Here is a 16,091-nt window from a genome sequence, read left to right on the forward strand (position 1 = left end):
GTACACGGCTTTTTGTTAATATATTTCTCTGCTCTTTTTTTCCTTTGCTGTGAGTTAATCTTACATTCCTCAGTTCCATTCTTGGTGTATATTATTCTCTGTAGTGTAACCAACTGTTTTTCTAATACACAGAGTTCATATCCTTTTAATGTCACTAATTTTATGATGTCATTTTAATTGTGTGACTCATCAGTGAAGATGAATCTATCCAACATTAAAATATAGTTCCTTTGTGCCATAATAAACCTGAAAGTGATTTGATTTTTTTTTAAGGGGGTGGCGTGTCTGAAAAGTAGGTAGATTTTTTTTTTGCATGTTCATCTTGAAGCAGATATTCTATTAGCGTTAGAGTTGTGCGTTTAAATGTATATATTCACAACAAACTCAAAATCTTGACATTTCACCTTGATATTTAAAAAATGGTCCGCTTGCATGAAAATTCTGTTAAGCAAAAGAACACCTACCGTAACTTTTTTTTTTTTTTTTGTCTTCAAATTGCAAAACTTTGGAACACTAGATCATCTAAGTCTAATCTCCTGTATATAACAGGCCACCACACTCAATCCAACAACTGAAAGGAGACTCTCAGGAAATTAGGCTATGTGCCACAGGCAGAGAACTGGACGGACTAAGGTGCCACCAATGTCTAAGGCGCCTGAAATGGCAGAGAAATTACACGCGATTGCTGATATTTTACAGCTGTGATGAGTTAGTTTCCAGAGATTTCAGCTTTAGCGAACTGGTATCTGTAGATTCATATGAGAGGAAATGAAGATTTACTCCTTTTGTACGGAATTTCTGATTGCAGGAGCTAGGTGAATGTGGCAGTGGTGTTGGTGGAGCGTATATATGAAGCATACGTAGGAAGGCATTTGTAGCTGTGACCCATGAACACACGTTTGCCGGAATGGAGTCTGCTTAAACTTCTTTACTTTAATCAGGTGCATCCATACATGGGCAGGACTCTCCCTCTTCTTCCTGGAGGCAAGGCCTGAGGGGGAAAAAGGACTTTGGTTGCTTTTAGAGATGCAGTGAAGAGAGAAGGCGAACAGGTTGGGCTGAGCCCAGCTCCCCCCCAAATCCCTCAGAACAAGTAACAGGAATAACGTAGTACGGTGGAGTTGCTGTCGGGAGAGAAGGCAAGGGATTGAATGACGGACCGATTCAGGGGAAGGGAATTTTAGGTGTGAAGTCATTTATGCCACCGTTCTGCAGTTAAAGTAAATAGGGAGGAGGGATTAATTGAAAGAAAAAAATAAAACAAGATGGAACCAAAACTACTCAGTGGATCATAGGTTGCAAAGGATTTGAAGATTGTAAAGGATTAGGGCAGGAATTTCACTATTATGAGTTGTTACAGGAGAAAGGAAGAGGTGAAAAGGATATTTGTATATTATACAGAGATTTAACTACTTCTCTTTATCTTGTTGAGTCCCATGAGAAATCCTGAATAACTGCATGATGCTTCATTGTTCCTCATCCTTCCTTCCCTATTGTTTTTGTGTCACTACTTAAGTCCTGTCAACTTGCTCTGTAAGCAGCACTGTAACCTCTTTACATAGTTTTTACAGTGCCCAGTCTGGTGTGAACCTGATTCCCACAGGAGCCTCTCAACATGGCAGTAATATAAATAACAATCCTACATCCAGTAAAGGGTTACTTAAATTCAAGGTGTGTGCACACCCACGTTCCCCAATCCCAACACGGCCTACTTCCCTCTCTAGCAAGTTACTTCTCTTGGGAAGCTTAAGCATTGAGATGGAGGGAGAGAGAGACAGTTGACTACCTCCTGAAGCCATCATAAGAAGTGGCTAAAGGACCATTAGGCCCTTCTATGCCCGTAAGATAGCCACAACCTGGTCTGTAGTGGGAGGGAGCATCCCTGGCCAGCCCAGGGCCTGACCAAAGTCCTCTTTGAGGTTCATGCCTATTGGAACCTCAAACTAAATAAAACTGCTGGTTTGGGTTCTTGATGTAAAAGGTTTGTGCTACCCAACACCTCTAGATTGCTGGTTCAGGTTAGATCAGAGTCACTGAAAGCTGTTACCTCTGGTAAAACTGGCACCCATTGATGGAACTGTGTGGAAACTTGCTGTGTTGATCCCTGTGTTTTGGCTGTTCTGTGGGTAAATGGAATTTTCCTTAGCAAATGTCAATTTGGTATCTCTTTCACAGGCATTAAATTCCCTGTGTGTGGGACTGGTTGCTCAACAGGTGGGTGTTCTCTCAAGCTTTCAAATTTATAAATCCCTATGTAAATAAGGTATAAGACTCTGATTATTTGTGTCCTAGAAAATAAACATTAGTAATCAGTTGTTGGCTGAGATTTGCACAAGCATTTTGCAATGTTTCTCTCCTGACCTCACTCAGCCAACATCACATAGACGCTCTCTTGATTTCTTTGTGCAGTTCCAAGTGAAAATATGAGATTGTAGTCAGTCTGAGAAGGCCAATGCTAATATGAATGACATGGCCTTGGTCTTGGTATAGTAATTTAAAATATCTGCCAAAACTTTTAATTGAAGTTACATTGTGTAATGTCATTATCCAATGACATTTGATGGTCTGGACTGTGTTTGCCTTGCCATCTGTATAACCATTGTAAAATTGCATACAGATCTATAAATACTACACTGAGAGGTCCCTTGAAAATTGAAGTCATCCAGGACCACTTTTAAGGAACACAGTTAATGTTGACAGATTCAACATTTACCATACCTTCTTATTTTCCTTGATGTTTGTTGAAAAATGTCTAATCTTTCTAGGATTTTATCCCCAAAATAAGAGATGTATGTGGTAGCTTACTAAAAAAATCTAAGCAACTTTATAACTAAAATCCATGCATACCAGGGGATTCTACCCTCAACTGATACCTTTTTCATTTAAAAAAAAAATCAATATCAACTTCCAAGGTGGAATAGTACAGTTTTAAACAATGGATGGGGACAGGGGAAAGAGGCTTAAAAATACAGATGGTTGGACAGCCTCCTCCTTTGCCTTTAGACTTGAACCCATGAGCATATATATATATATATATATATATAATAAAATTCTAGGATAGTATTAAGCATCAGGGCAAATTTTGCAAAGGGTTGTGTTTTTGTTTAAATTTGGCTACTATATAACTTAATTAGTATGGTAGTATATGTGTTTGCCATGGGAAAGATGGATTTCAGTCTGATATGCAGGCTGTTAAACACAGATCCTATATTGTGACCTAGGTCACCTTCATAAACCTGACAGATGCTTCTTCGCATTCAAATAAAATGCAATAAAAAGGCTTTCATGGAAACTCTGTAGGAAGTAGTGACTGAAGGGTCAAATGGGACCTGTTGGTTCCAATTAAGAGGAACTCTGCCTTAACTTGATTTTCCTTTTATTATAATTGGCTATAAAGAATGTGTTAAGCACAACATATAGCTTGTAGGTTGATTAGAAAATTTAAAAAATTCTAACTCCCTGTATTACTTGACTCAATGAAGCACTAAACTCATTTAGTTTAGATTTATTCCTTTACTACTTGGAACCACAAACAAACATGACTGATTGTGTGATAGTAGCACTTTAATTTCTGGTCATTTTTCCCCATTGCTAGAATTTCAATGCTACAGCTCATGTTGCTCAGATGATATCAGGTCTGTGGTTGAAGATTCTTTCCAGGACACTAAACAACAGTGTGTACTAAATAGTTATATTTTTGCATTAAGTGTACTCTACATTGAATACTCATATTTTGATAGCTCTGCTGGCATTAAATTTCCCAATTAAATAGATTTTAAGAGCTGTTGCTGTACACTTGAGTACAAGGAACAAGATAGGCTACTTGTTTGCTTTTTTTGAAAGCGTTATAAAGTACGACATTTGAACATGGCTCGAGAAAACAAAGCAGTCCCACATTCATAGGTAGGGTTTGAAGTTATCCCTCAGCTAGATTGGTGCTTTTCTCAAAATGATAGGGGGGTTGGGTTGGGTTTTGTTTGTTTGGTTGGTTTTTGTTTTGTTTTTAAACTTTCCTGCATGTTAGTGAGAATGCTCTGTGTTCTTTTACTGTTGTCTTTAACTTGGGGCTTATTGGTGGGTTCTACCATATGCCCTGATAAGACTTTATAGCGACACTCTGTGCATTTTGCTGCATCCTAGGAAACAAGACAACTTTTTGAAATGCATATCATGGAAAGGGTTTAACAGAAAAAACTATCTATTTATGTTAGCTATTTATAGAACTGATCAGAAAAATGGGGGGGAGGACTTTTGTCAATTTCAAAACAGTAAAAATCTTCAAAGGAGAACTTGGATACAACAGTGACTGGTGCTATGTAGACATTAGCTGATCTAGAAGGTTATTTTAAGTTTCTATGTTAGTATGACAGAAAGGAAAAGACTGACTAGATTAAAGTTCTAAGTAAACAAGAGTGGAGGCTTTGCTTTTAGTTTTCCCAAGTATGGTCAAAGATACAAGAATACCTATTGTTAAAGTGTTTATATGTTAAAATCTAAAATTAATGATTGAAGTACATAGCAGACAATTTTCTTTTTTAGGTCAGCTTGTAGTGGCTTTTGTTTTTTGACCCTCAGATAAAGAGAACTTCTCTCTCTCTCTCTCTCACTCCAGTTCAGATGGAGAATATGGTGCAGAGGAAAAAAAGAAAGGTGGAAAATCACCCAGCCTGTTGCCACAGACCCCTACTAGTGAGGCTGAATGTTTTGATGACCGGAAAAAAGCTGGCGCCACTAGGTAATGTCAGAAAACTGACTAACAGAAACAGCAGCAATAAAAATTGCTGAGACCCATCCCAGAAAACTGGTGAGAAACAAGATAAATATTTAGTACACATAAGGTCCTGACTGTGGCCCTGCTTGTGCAGCTGCACAAGGGAATAAATGGGATATCTGATGCTCACTTGTGCCAGCTATTGGAACACAGAAAGGAGCATTTCAGGGGAAGAGCAACCTCTTTGGGGCGCCTACATCCAACCTCCTATACAAGTAGGTGGGAGAGGACAGAATGAGGTAGGTAGTGGGCAGAACCATGGCTTCAAAGCCCTTCTGTGCACCAGCTAGCACAGTTATACTGGCATGCCAGGGGAAGTACACTGCACAGATCTAGACCTGGTGCAGGTTACTTCCATTGCAGAACAGGGAGAGACTGGGAGCCAGGCTGTGTCTGGCTCCAGGGCTACTCCTGGTGCAGCACAATGTTGTAGAGTCCTTTACTCATGACAAAGGTATAACTGAGTCCTAATATGGGATCCCTGTGGTAAGAATCTTCTGTCTCTTCAGCCCCTCAGTCACACCATTCTTACAGGGAAACAGAGTTCAATGATAGAAATATCTGTAGCAGGATGTACTAGGTCTTATAAAAAAGATAAATCAAAGAGTTTGGGTGGCAGGGAATACAATAACTCCTACAAAACAAAGGCTGTGATGGCTTTAAAATCCTAGTCAAACAGCTAGATGACTTGCTCACAACCATGGGATGTAAGTCCTAATGCCTTGTCTTCTTGCCTGTTCTTTAGATGACCAATGCAACAACCAACCTAGGATCACAAATTTGCTTAGGAGGCAAACACACATGAGCCTATTGCATCTTCTTGCACATACTGTGTGTTCCCAGCTTCTTCATGTAAAACTCTTGAGGAAGTACAAGAATATCCACAGTAAACTGCACCTCTCCAGTCAGACATTTCTGTCCCAGGAAAAATTTACCAGACGGTCCCTGTACAGTGTTGGTTTTTTTTTGTTCGTTTTTTTTTTGGTAGGGTCAATATTCTTACCATCATTCAAGATTTGAATCCAATAGTGAATATATCAAATGACACACATGATGACTTCCCTTAAAACAAGGACTAGGGATCACCCAATGGAATTAATAAGCAGCAGGTTAAAAACATATATAAGGACTGTGCATTTTGTGAAGAAGTACTTCAATCTGTGAAACTAATTGCCAGGGCATGTCATGAAGGCTTTCACTATAACTGGGCTAAAATAAAATTAGATAAATTCATGGAGGATAGGTCCATCAGTGGCTATTAGCCAAGATGATCATGGATGCAACTCCTTGCTCTGGGTGTCCCTAAGACTCTGTCTGCCAGATGCTGGGACTAGACGACAGAGGACGGATCACGCGATAATTTCCCCGTTCTGTTGATTCCTTCTGAAACATCTAGCATTGGCCACTGTCAGAAGACAGGATACTGGGCTAGATAGATAGATAGACTGTTCTGACCCAGTAAGGGCATCCTCATGTTCTTCTATTCCAAAGAAAAGTCATAGTCTTTGCCTATAAGGTGAACAAAGTATACAAAAGAAATGAACAGTAGTTAATTTATTCCAAACCACAAATGAACATTCCCTCTAACGTTAAAAGGCTTTTCATCGATCTGTGAGACTTGCCATGTTCTGAAATTGATGTTAGCTATCCTTATCCACTTTGCTGTCATCAAGAGACAGGAGAATAAGAATGACAGTTAACAAAGGATGAATATGTGCATAGACAGAAATATACATCCAGATGGTAATAAAACTAATGAAATGACACTAAGCATAGTATTAGGAATGTTTTCTTACCCTCAGGACAAAGATCAGTGTGGACAGCCCCCTCCTGACAACAGATATCAAGAGTGACTCCAAGCCTGAAAGGAAAAAACATGCCTCAAATCAGGTAATATAGAGATAACATGTGTTTTTAGTTAGAGTAAATGACTATACTATCATTGTCTGGCCCAGTAACAGCACTGTTCATTGTACTGTAATGATATTTACAGTGCCTTTGAGATTGAGTGAAACATGGTAAGTGCAAAAGGTGAAGCCTTACTACCAAGTACAGCCACTGAGGATTTGAGACAAAGGAACAATCTTTAACAGGAGCAGAAGATGACTTTTCCAGTTTAGTTCAAAAGATTTTAGAATGTCATTCTTTTGGAAAAGTTCACCCGTGGGATATTCTCTCTCTCGTCTCCCTTGCCCTTTGCATATCTATTCTAAATATAACACATCTACTTACTGGTGCAGATACTCTCATGTGGCAACATCTAGAACCTATATTTCTCACTTTGAAATGTTCTTTGAGGTTTTTCTGTTTGCTGTCCTCTGATTAAGCTGGAGTTTGGATGTAGTTTTGCCCCCAGAGTTGAGTAGTGTTATTTCCCCTCCTGCCCTGCCTTTGTAAATTTCTTCACATCACATACAGATGGTACAGCTGTAGAAGAAAATTCAGCTCTAACTATGGAGTTACTAGTGTCTCCTTCTCTATCATCTCTGCAGAAGATAGTGCTTTATTCAGACAGCGGAGCTGGAGGACTCTCTGTAAAGTTAGTGAAAAGCTCAGTATGGATGTACCACTCTCACACCACTAAAACTAGTGCTATCTTTCTGTTGTATAAAGGTTGTACAAACACAGATAAAATATCCATTGAGCTCTCTTCTCTTAAGGTGTTTAAAAGAAGAGCTATAAGGCAATTTTTTACTTCCAGAACTGGTGAATTTGAGAATAAGGGGGTATTTATTCATTTAACTGCATTTCTGTAGCACTAATCACCATAGTACCTGAGATATAGAGCAAAGGTGGGAAAACTACGGCCCGCGGGGGACCGTCCTGCCGGGCCCCTGAGCCCCTGGCCTGGAGGCCTAGCCCCCGGCCCCTCCCCCGCCGCCACACAGGCAGCATTCTGGGCAGCGGGGCTGCCTGCTCATGCTGGGCAGCTCGGCAGCGGGGCTGGCTCTGGCTGGGCAGCATGGCATGGTAAGAGGGCTGGGGCCAGAGGCAGGAGGTCCCAGGGGGCAGTCGGAGGACAGGGGTGGTTGGATGGGGCAGAGGTTCAGGGGGGCAGTCAGGGAATGGGGGGAGATTAAATAGGGGGAGGGGTCCTAGGGGGGCAGTTAAGGGCAGGGGTCCTGGAAGGGGGTGGTCAGGGGACAAGGAGCGGGGCGGGGGGGTTGGATGGGTTGGGGTTTTGAGGGGGGCAGACAGGGGGTGGGAAGTGGGAGGGGCAAATAGAGGGCAGGGCCCAGGCTGTTTGGAGAGCACAGCCTTCCCTACCCGGCCCTCCATACAGTTTTGCACACGATGTGGCCCTCAAGCCAAAAAGTTTGCCCACCGTGGTATAGAGGATGCTAAAGGAGAAAGCAAGTGTGCAGATTAAGGGGGAGTAAATATATTTTAATGAGGGAATAACCAAAATGTGTTCTGTGTTTGTTTAATTTTAGTTCAAGGCAAATGCTCATTATCACAAGCTATTTCTGGATGTTCCAACTACAGAGCCACTGAAGCAAAGTAAGTACCACACCATTGTTTTATCTGTCCCAGAATGCAAAGTGAATCCATGACAGGACAATGGAAGCTGTCAGTTGTTCATTTACGTAGTGGATCTAGAACATCTGTTATAAGAGCAGTTTAGCTGAATGGATTTTTTCACAGTGTGTATCTTTCTGAACTTAAATGTAAAACCTTCCATTGAGGAGTACAGCATGTGTAAGAAACTTCCTGAATTCTTCTTAACTCATTTGTCTCATCCCTATTTACAATGCATTTTTAATACCTTGAAGGTTTATCAGAGTTCAGACTCGTGAAGGTTTGAGCACTAAAGATTTTTCTGTGCATAACTAACTCTTTCATGTGCTTTAAAGAGATGTATCAATTTATTTTTATGAATAGCACAGGATATTTTTAAAGCACCTCTGCTCATCTTGTGGTTGCCAATCCTGCAGGATCATCCTGGAGCCTCCAGGAATTAAAAAATAATCTTTAATTAAAATTATGTCCTGTGATGAAACCTCCAGGAATACATCCCAACCAAAATTGGCAACCCTAGCTGGACTGCAGGTATTAAAGGTGCTGAATAATCATAGAACTGGAAGGGACCTTGAGAGGTCATCTAGTCCAGTCCCCTGCACTCATGGCAGGACTAGGTATTATCTAGACCATTCCTGACAAGTGTTTGTCTAACCTGCTCTTACAAATCTCCAATGATGGTGATTCCACAACCTCCCTAGGCAATTTATTCCAGTGCTGAACCATCCTGACAGTCAGGAAGTTTTTCCTAATGTCCAACCTAAACCTCCCTTGCTGCAATTTAAGCACATTGCTTCTTGTCCTATCCTCAGAGGGGAAGAAAAAAATTTTTGTCCCTCCTCCTTGTAACAACCTTTTACGTACTTGAAAACTGTTATCATGTCCCCCCTCTGTCTTCTCTTTTCCAGACTAAACAAACCCAATTTTTTCAATCTTCCCTCATAGGTCATGTTTTCTAGACCTTTAATCATTTTTGTTGCTCTCCTTTAGACTCTCTCCAATTTGTCCACATCTTTCCTGAAATGTGGCACCCAGAACTAGACACAATACTCCAGTTGAGGCCTAATCAGCGCGGAGTAGAGCGGAAGAATTACTTCTCGTGTCTTGCTTACAACACTCCTGCTAATACATCCCAGAATGATGTTTGGTCTTTTTTTTTTTTTTGGCAACCGCTTTACACTGCTGACTCATATTTAGCTCATGGTCCATTATGACCCCCAGTTCTCTTTCCTCAGTACTCCTTCGTAGGCAGTCATTTCCCATTTTGTGTGTGCGCAACTGATTGTTCCTTCCTAAATGGAGTACTTTGCATTTGTCCTTTTACTGAATTTCATCCTATTTACTTCAGACCATTTCTCCAGTTTGTCCAGATCATTTTGAATTTTAATCCTATCCTCCAAAGCACTTGCAACCCCTCCCAGTTTGGTATTGTCCACAGACTTTATAAGTGTACTCTCTACACCATTATCTAAATCATTGATGAAGATATTGAACAGAACCGGATCCAGAACTGATCCCTGTGGGACCCCACGCATTATGTCCTTCCAGCATGACTGTGAACCACTGATAACGACTCTCTGAGAACGGTTTTCCAACCAGTTTTGCACCCACCTTATAGTAGCTCCATCTAGGTTGCATTTCCCTAGTTTGTTTATGAGAAGGCTATGCAAGACCGTATCAAAAGCTTTACTAAAGTCAAGATATACCACATCTACCGCTTTTCCCCCTCTTTACCCCCCCCCACCTCCACAAGGCTTTTTACACTGTCAAAGAAAGCTATCGGATTGGTTTGACACAATTTGTTCTTGACAAATCCATGCCGATTGTTCCTTATCACCTTATTATCTTCTAGATGTTTGCAAATTGATTGGTTAATTATTTGCTCCATTCTCTTTCCGGGTACCAAAGTTAAGCTGACTGGTCTGTAATTCCCTGGATTGTCCTTATTTCCCTTTTTTTATTATTCTTTTTAATGTTTATAGGTTTTACCTGTGCTCTACAGAAAGAAATTCTGTACCAAGGAAAGTTATTTATATCTGAAAACTGGATTTGTTTTCATTCCAAGGTCTTTGGTAAAGACACCAAGGTTAGTAGCATCTCTGTGTACAAAAAGCAATGAAATTCTCTGGGATCTTGGTGATTTCTAGAAATTGACACTCTTCTAATATGCACGAGTGGTGTTAAGCCTTTTATCTTCTTGCCTGAGCATTACTGAACACTAACAACTATATTGCAGTAATATCCAAAAGCACCAGTCAGCCATTTTGCAGTCTCAAAAGCCCAAAGTCAAAGTTGGGGAGGAGAGCAAGAAAAGGCATTCAATATGCAGTGATCACAGTACTGACAGGCCCACATCTTGTTTGTGCCATGTCTGAATTTTTTTAATGTTTGTTTATAATTACTTGTACTACAAATCTAGAGGTGTTGGGGGGACGGTCTGGGTAGAAGTGAAAGAGAAGAGAGAAATAAAAAGGGGATGGAGGAGACAAAGAGGAGAAGCACAATTGACAGGGTGTGGTTTGGGAGTTGAGGAGGTGTGGGAAGGTAGGGGAAACACATTCTCCCAACCACTGTTTTACTCCCTCTGTGGAGTGACTGAGGGAGGCCACTGGACCCAGTGCTCTGTATTCTTGCCTGTGGGTATGCTGGGAAGGGGAGAGGTGGGTTGTGGAGGTTTCAGACTTATCCCTGTAGTCAGGACTGGCTGTTTTGGGAAAGAGATTTTCATGTTTGAAGTTAATCTAGTTGTTGTATATCAAGGTATGAAGGCTCCAAGTACGTCTTGGGCCCTGTTACACTAGGCACTGTACATATGGATAATAAGAGAAGGTCCCTGCCTGAAGAGATTTCTGTTTTCAACATGAATTTTGCCCTTACTTCTTGTCCTTGGGTTCTCACTGAAACAAATCAGTGTAGCTGAGTTTTGGGGGGTGGTTCTTTTTAGTGGGAATACTGTGCTCTGAACGTTTAAAATACTTGTACATTTCCTTGAATGAGAATCAGATTTAGATGCACACCCTTTCCTCGTCCTATAATTACTAGGATGCTGATGCCATACCTTTTGACTTAGTTAGAGAAATGGATTAAAAAGTTATCAGCCCAGGAAGGAAATCAGGTCAAAGGCCTTAATAGGACACACCTGATATTTGGAGGAATTTTTTTTCAGAATGTAAAATAGATTTAAAGAATGATAAATTGTGGTTCATAATAGTAGCTTATTGCATTTGCAAGGTGTGCTATTACATGACTCAGGTAACTGAGGTACTGTTTGTTGTGAATTAATAGATTGCTTTAGTCATAGTTAATTTTTTGACATGAATGGGGAAATGGCACAAGTGTTTAATAACAGCCATAGAGAGCAAATAAGGAAGCTGAAATTAACAAAAGGGTCATGTTGTGCCACCCTTGCTCATTGAGTACAAACTTCCTTGGCATGTAGTTCCACTGAAATTAATGAGACTATTTGTAGAGTAAGCTGATGCTCAGCACAAGTATCAGTGGCAGATTTTGGCCCAAACTGAAGTTCAGCTTTAAAGTATGCAAGCTAACATACGTGAGTAAATGTAATCTGACACGCACTGAATGGGAGGGATAAACCTGGGAAGTCAGTAATGCGGAAAGAGAGTTAAGAATTAGACATTTAGCAATGTGTTATGATTTCAAAATAAATTATAGTTTGGGGGTGACATATGGGACACAGAAACATCCCATCATAGTGCATGGGGCTATACAGTGTCTCTGTATATGATTGTGATGCAACTGCACCAAAGTTACCTGTTGGAAAGATACTGAGAAATTGAAGGAATTCAGAGACTAGTAACGATGATTAGCAATCAGGAAGGACTGACCTACAAGAAAAGACTTAAAATAAACATTCATAACTTTGCTAAGTAGCAGCTAATGAACCTGTATGCGTGCATGATAAGCCTACAAATATTTCACAGGTGCCAACAACAAAAAGGGGAAGAGAATAGGAAATGTAATTAGGAATAATATAATAATGTTCCATTGCTTGGAACTCTTAAAACTAGTCTGACCAAAAACAGGAAAAGTTGTCATAAGAAACAATTCCTTACTGAAAAGGAGCTGGACTACACAATCTAATGGATGTTTTCTATCTCTAACTTCTGTTTCTATAAGGTAGTATTGTTTTAAGCCCTGAGAAAGGTAGCTATTTCAACTAATCAGTTCTCAGAGTATGAAGTATAAGTGGCGAGTTCTGGTATGACTGATTTGTTCTGAGTAGCAAAGCCCTATTTGTTGAATAAGTAAGAGGTTTTTATTGCAATGCTGTTTAAACCTCAAAAGATGATTTAGCAGGTTTCCTCCTGGTGCCTCTCCAGGTAGCCACATCTTGGTACTGGAGCCTAGCAGGCCCTCTTCTGGGCTGTGCAACAACTACAAGTGTGGTTCCCAAGAGTGAATCACACTTCTGAATCACAATATCAGGTTGTCCTGCGTAGTTCTCTACTTGTTTTTTTCCAAGTTGTCCACAGTTTCAGTCCTCTGGACAGTGAGTATTGCAGATGGATAGCACAGATGGGTAGAAGTGAAATGGTCTCACAGTGATTCTCCCTGGTAAACAATTGCTGGCATAAGAGTGTAGGAAATGGGTATTCCATCCCACTTAGATTTTTTTTTTCCTCTTTTTGAACTAGGATATCACAGCTAATATCGGCCACCAAAATAGTATGAAGCAGAAACTTCATTAAACTTTAGCACAGTAGGAATTACTCTATTTGATGAAGTTTGCAGAATATCTTTTTAATTGACCTATTTCTATTTAAATATATTTATTTGATAATGCTGATATGGAGTCATTTTCCAGAAAAAATTTACAAACAAAGCCCTGTTCAGAAATTCTTACCATCTAACTACACAACATATGATACAAACAAGGGGTAAAGGCATAGGTACTGGAATTAGAAGTTCTGGGGGTGCTTCTGCACCCCCTGGCTTGAAGTGGTTTACATCATATACAGGGTTTACAGTTTGGTTCAATGGCTCTCAGCACACACACCAGACAAATTGTTCTAGCGTCCCTGGGGAAAGGTAAAGAAAGCAGGTTGAGGTAGACAGGCAATTTTCAGTAGAGTTTTAAAGAAGTGGGTTAGAGGCATTCTGATCTTGATGTGAAAACAGCATAGTAAGCAGGCAAAGTAGAAGTTCATGTATACACACACACAAAATTGAGAACTGGAGGTGGGCCAGAGTTGCAAATTTTGGATCCAAGCCTCCCAAACCCTCAAGGGTTTTGAACATGAAGCTTTGATTCAGGTCCATCTCTTTTATCAATAAACTTATTAGCAATGGCTTTTGATCAAAGTGGCCTTGACCTCTTCTCTAGCCTTTAGGGCAAGGGTAGAGTATCCATTTGGTTAGCCATCCCTAAAATGGTGAATGACAAAATGTCATACCCAGGCTAAATATAAGCAAAAGCATTGGTGATGATAGGCAGGTTAGCCAAAACATAATGAGAGACCATTTCATGTCTCAGTACTGCTTTCCTTAGAGGCCCTTCATAAACAGAAGCTAACAACTAAAAGATGATAGATTATTCCATAAATAAAGTCTATTTCAATTTATTATAATTCTTCGTTTGCAGTACTATACTTTCAATTCAGTGCTATGAAAGGTCATTTATTAGCCAAATTTTAGACACATTCCCCCCTCTCCTAATCTCTCGCATGTCTTAGCCCTGGTCTACACTACGGGGCTAGGTCGAATTTAGCCAAGTTAGGTCGATTTTAAAATGAATGCGTCTACACAACCAACCCCGTTCCATCGACCTAAAGGGCTCTTAAAATTGACTTCTGTACTTCTCCCTGGTGAGGGGAGTAGTGCTAAAATGGACCTTGCTGGGTCGAATTTGGGGTAGTGCAGACACAATTTGATGGTATTGGCCTCCGGGAGCTATCCCAGAGAGCTCCAATGTGACGGCTCTGGACAGCACTTTGAACTCTGATGCACTAGCCAGGTACACAGGAAAAGCCCCAGGAAATTTTGAATTTTATTTCCTGTTTGGTCAGCGTGGCAAGCTCAGCAGCACAGTTGACCATGCAGTCCCCCCAGAATTGCAAACGAGCTCCAGCATGGATCAAAAGGGAGACACTGGATCTGATTGCTGTATGGGGAGAAGAATCTGTGCAGGCCGAACTCCAATCAAAAAGAAGAAATGCTAGTATATATGCCAAAATCTCACAGGGCATGGTTGAGAGAGACTACAACAAGGACACACAGCAGTGCCGCATGAAAGTCAAGGAGCTCAGGCAAGCCTACCAAAAGACAAAGGAGGCAAACGGTCGCTCCAAGTCAGAGCCACATACATGCCGCTTCTATGATCAGCTGTATGGCATTCTGGGGGGGGACCCTACCACTACCCCACCACTGTCCATGGACACCTGAAAGGGGGGAGTCTCACACAAAAGGAAGGAGAATTTTGTGGATGAGGAAGAGGAGGAGGAGAATGCGCAGCAGGCAAGCAGTGAATCCGTTCTCCCCAGCAGCCAGGAGCCAATACCCTCCCAAGGCGGGATCCCCGACCCTGAAGCTGGAGAAGGCGGCTCTGGTGAGTGCACATTTGTAACTACGGTACAGGGTTTAAAAGCAATAGTGTTTAATGTTTGATTTGCCCTGAAGAATTAGGATGCATTCGTGGCCAGTACAGCTACTGGAAAAGTCTGTTAACGTGTCTGGGGATGGAGTGGGAATCCTCCAGGGACATCTCCATGAAGCTCTCCTGGAGGAACTCTGAAAGCCTTTGCAGAAGGTTTCTGGGGAGGGCGGCCTTATTTCGTCCTCCACGGTAGGACACTTTACCACACCAAGCCAGTAGCAAGAAGTCTGGAATCATTGCAGCGCAAAGCATTCAATTCAAGCATTCAATTCAACATTCAAGTCGTATTCAAGCAACATTCGGTCTATATCTTTCTGTGTTAGCCTCAGGAGAGGGATATCATTCATGGTCACCTGGTTGAAATAGGGGAATTTTTGTAAGGGAACAGTAAAAGGACCCCGTTCATGCTGGGTTGTTTGTGTTTGGCTAAAAAGGACCATCCCGGAGAATAGCCATGCAGTGGGGGGCAGAAGGTGTGTGCTGCACATTCATCCGAAAACCGCGGCCCCTCCTTTTAAATGTGAAACCAACCGGCATTCCTTGCTATGGGAAAGGATGGCACTGCAGTTTGAAACCATTCCCACCTGTTATGAACACAAGTGCCAACTTTTGTTGGTGTCAGTGGGTGCTTGCACCCTGGCCCCACCCCGACTCCGCACCTCCCTGCCCCTGTTGGATCCCTCCCCAAATCCCTGCCCTGGCCCCACCTCTTCCCAAAGCACACTGCATCCCCTTCCTCCCCTGTCCCTTCCAGGCTTGCCACGCGAAACAGGTGTTTCACGGCACAAGTGCTGGGAGGGAGAGAGGAGAAGCAGGATGCATCGGCCCGCTCAGGGGTGGAGGTGGAGCGGAGCGTGAAAGTGAGCTGGCGGGGCGGGGAGCTGCCGGTGGGTGCTCCGCACCCACCAATTTTTCCCATGGAGTCGGCGCCTATGGTTATGAAGCTGTAAGAAGCCAACCCCGTTTACCCTTTGGCTTACCATGGCTGCCTGAAAACCAAATTCTTTTGCCCAGCCATTTGTGATATGTCACCATACCGGCAGGCGCTCAATATAAAAGGCAAAATGCAATCTTGTACCTAAAGCACATGTGCTGTCTGCTGTGAATTGCTTGATTCACTATGACAGAGTCTCCCTTTTGTTCTCAGAAATGTATCATCTTAAATTTTACTCTCCCTTTTTATCT

The 16,091-nt window shown here is 41.6% G+C and overlaps 1 protein-coding gene across 3 annotated transcripts in view; it reads left to right on the plus strand.

Moving 5' to 3' along the window:
- The window catches only part of GRAMD2B (GRAM domain containing 2B), a 75,892-nt gene that overhangs the window by 40,486 nt on the left and 19,315 nt on the right, over positions 1-16,091 (plus strand). For 2 of the 3 annotated variants that reach the window (XM_048851016.2, XM_048851017.2), the window contains exons 2-5: positions 4,613-4,735; positions 6,574-6,661; positions 8,206-8,272; positions 10,273-10,376. In XM_048851016.2, the coding sequence (XP_048706973.1) occupies positions 4,613-4,735; positions 6,574-6,661; positions 8,206-8,272; positions 10,273-10,376 (382 nt within the window). The remainder of the gene's footprint in view (positions 1-4,612; positions 4,736-6,573; positions 6,662-8,205; positions 8,273-10,272; positions 10,377-16,091) is intronic. The other variant, XM_048851018.2, reaches the window with a different exon arrangement.

Source organism: Caretta caretta, chromosome 5 (assembly GCF_965140235.1).
Source record: "Caretta caretta isolate rCarCar2 chromosome 5, rCarCar1.hap1, whole genome shotgun sequence".
NCBI lineage: Eukaryota > Metazoa > Chordata > Testudines > Cheloniidae > Caretta > Caretta caretta.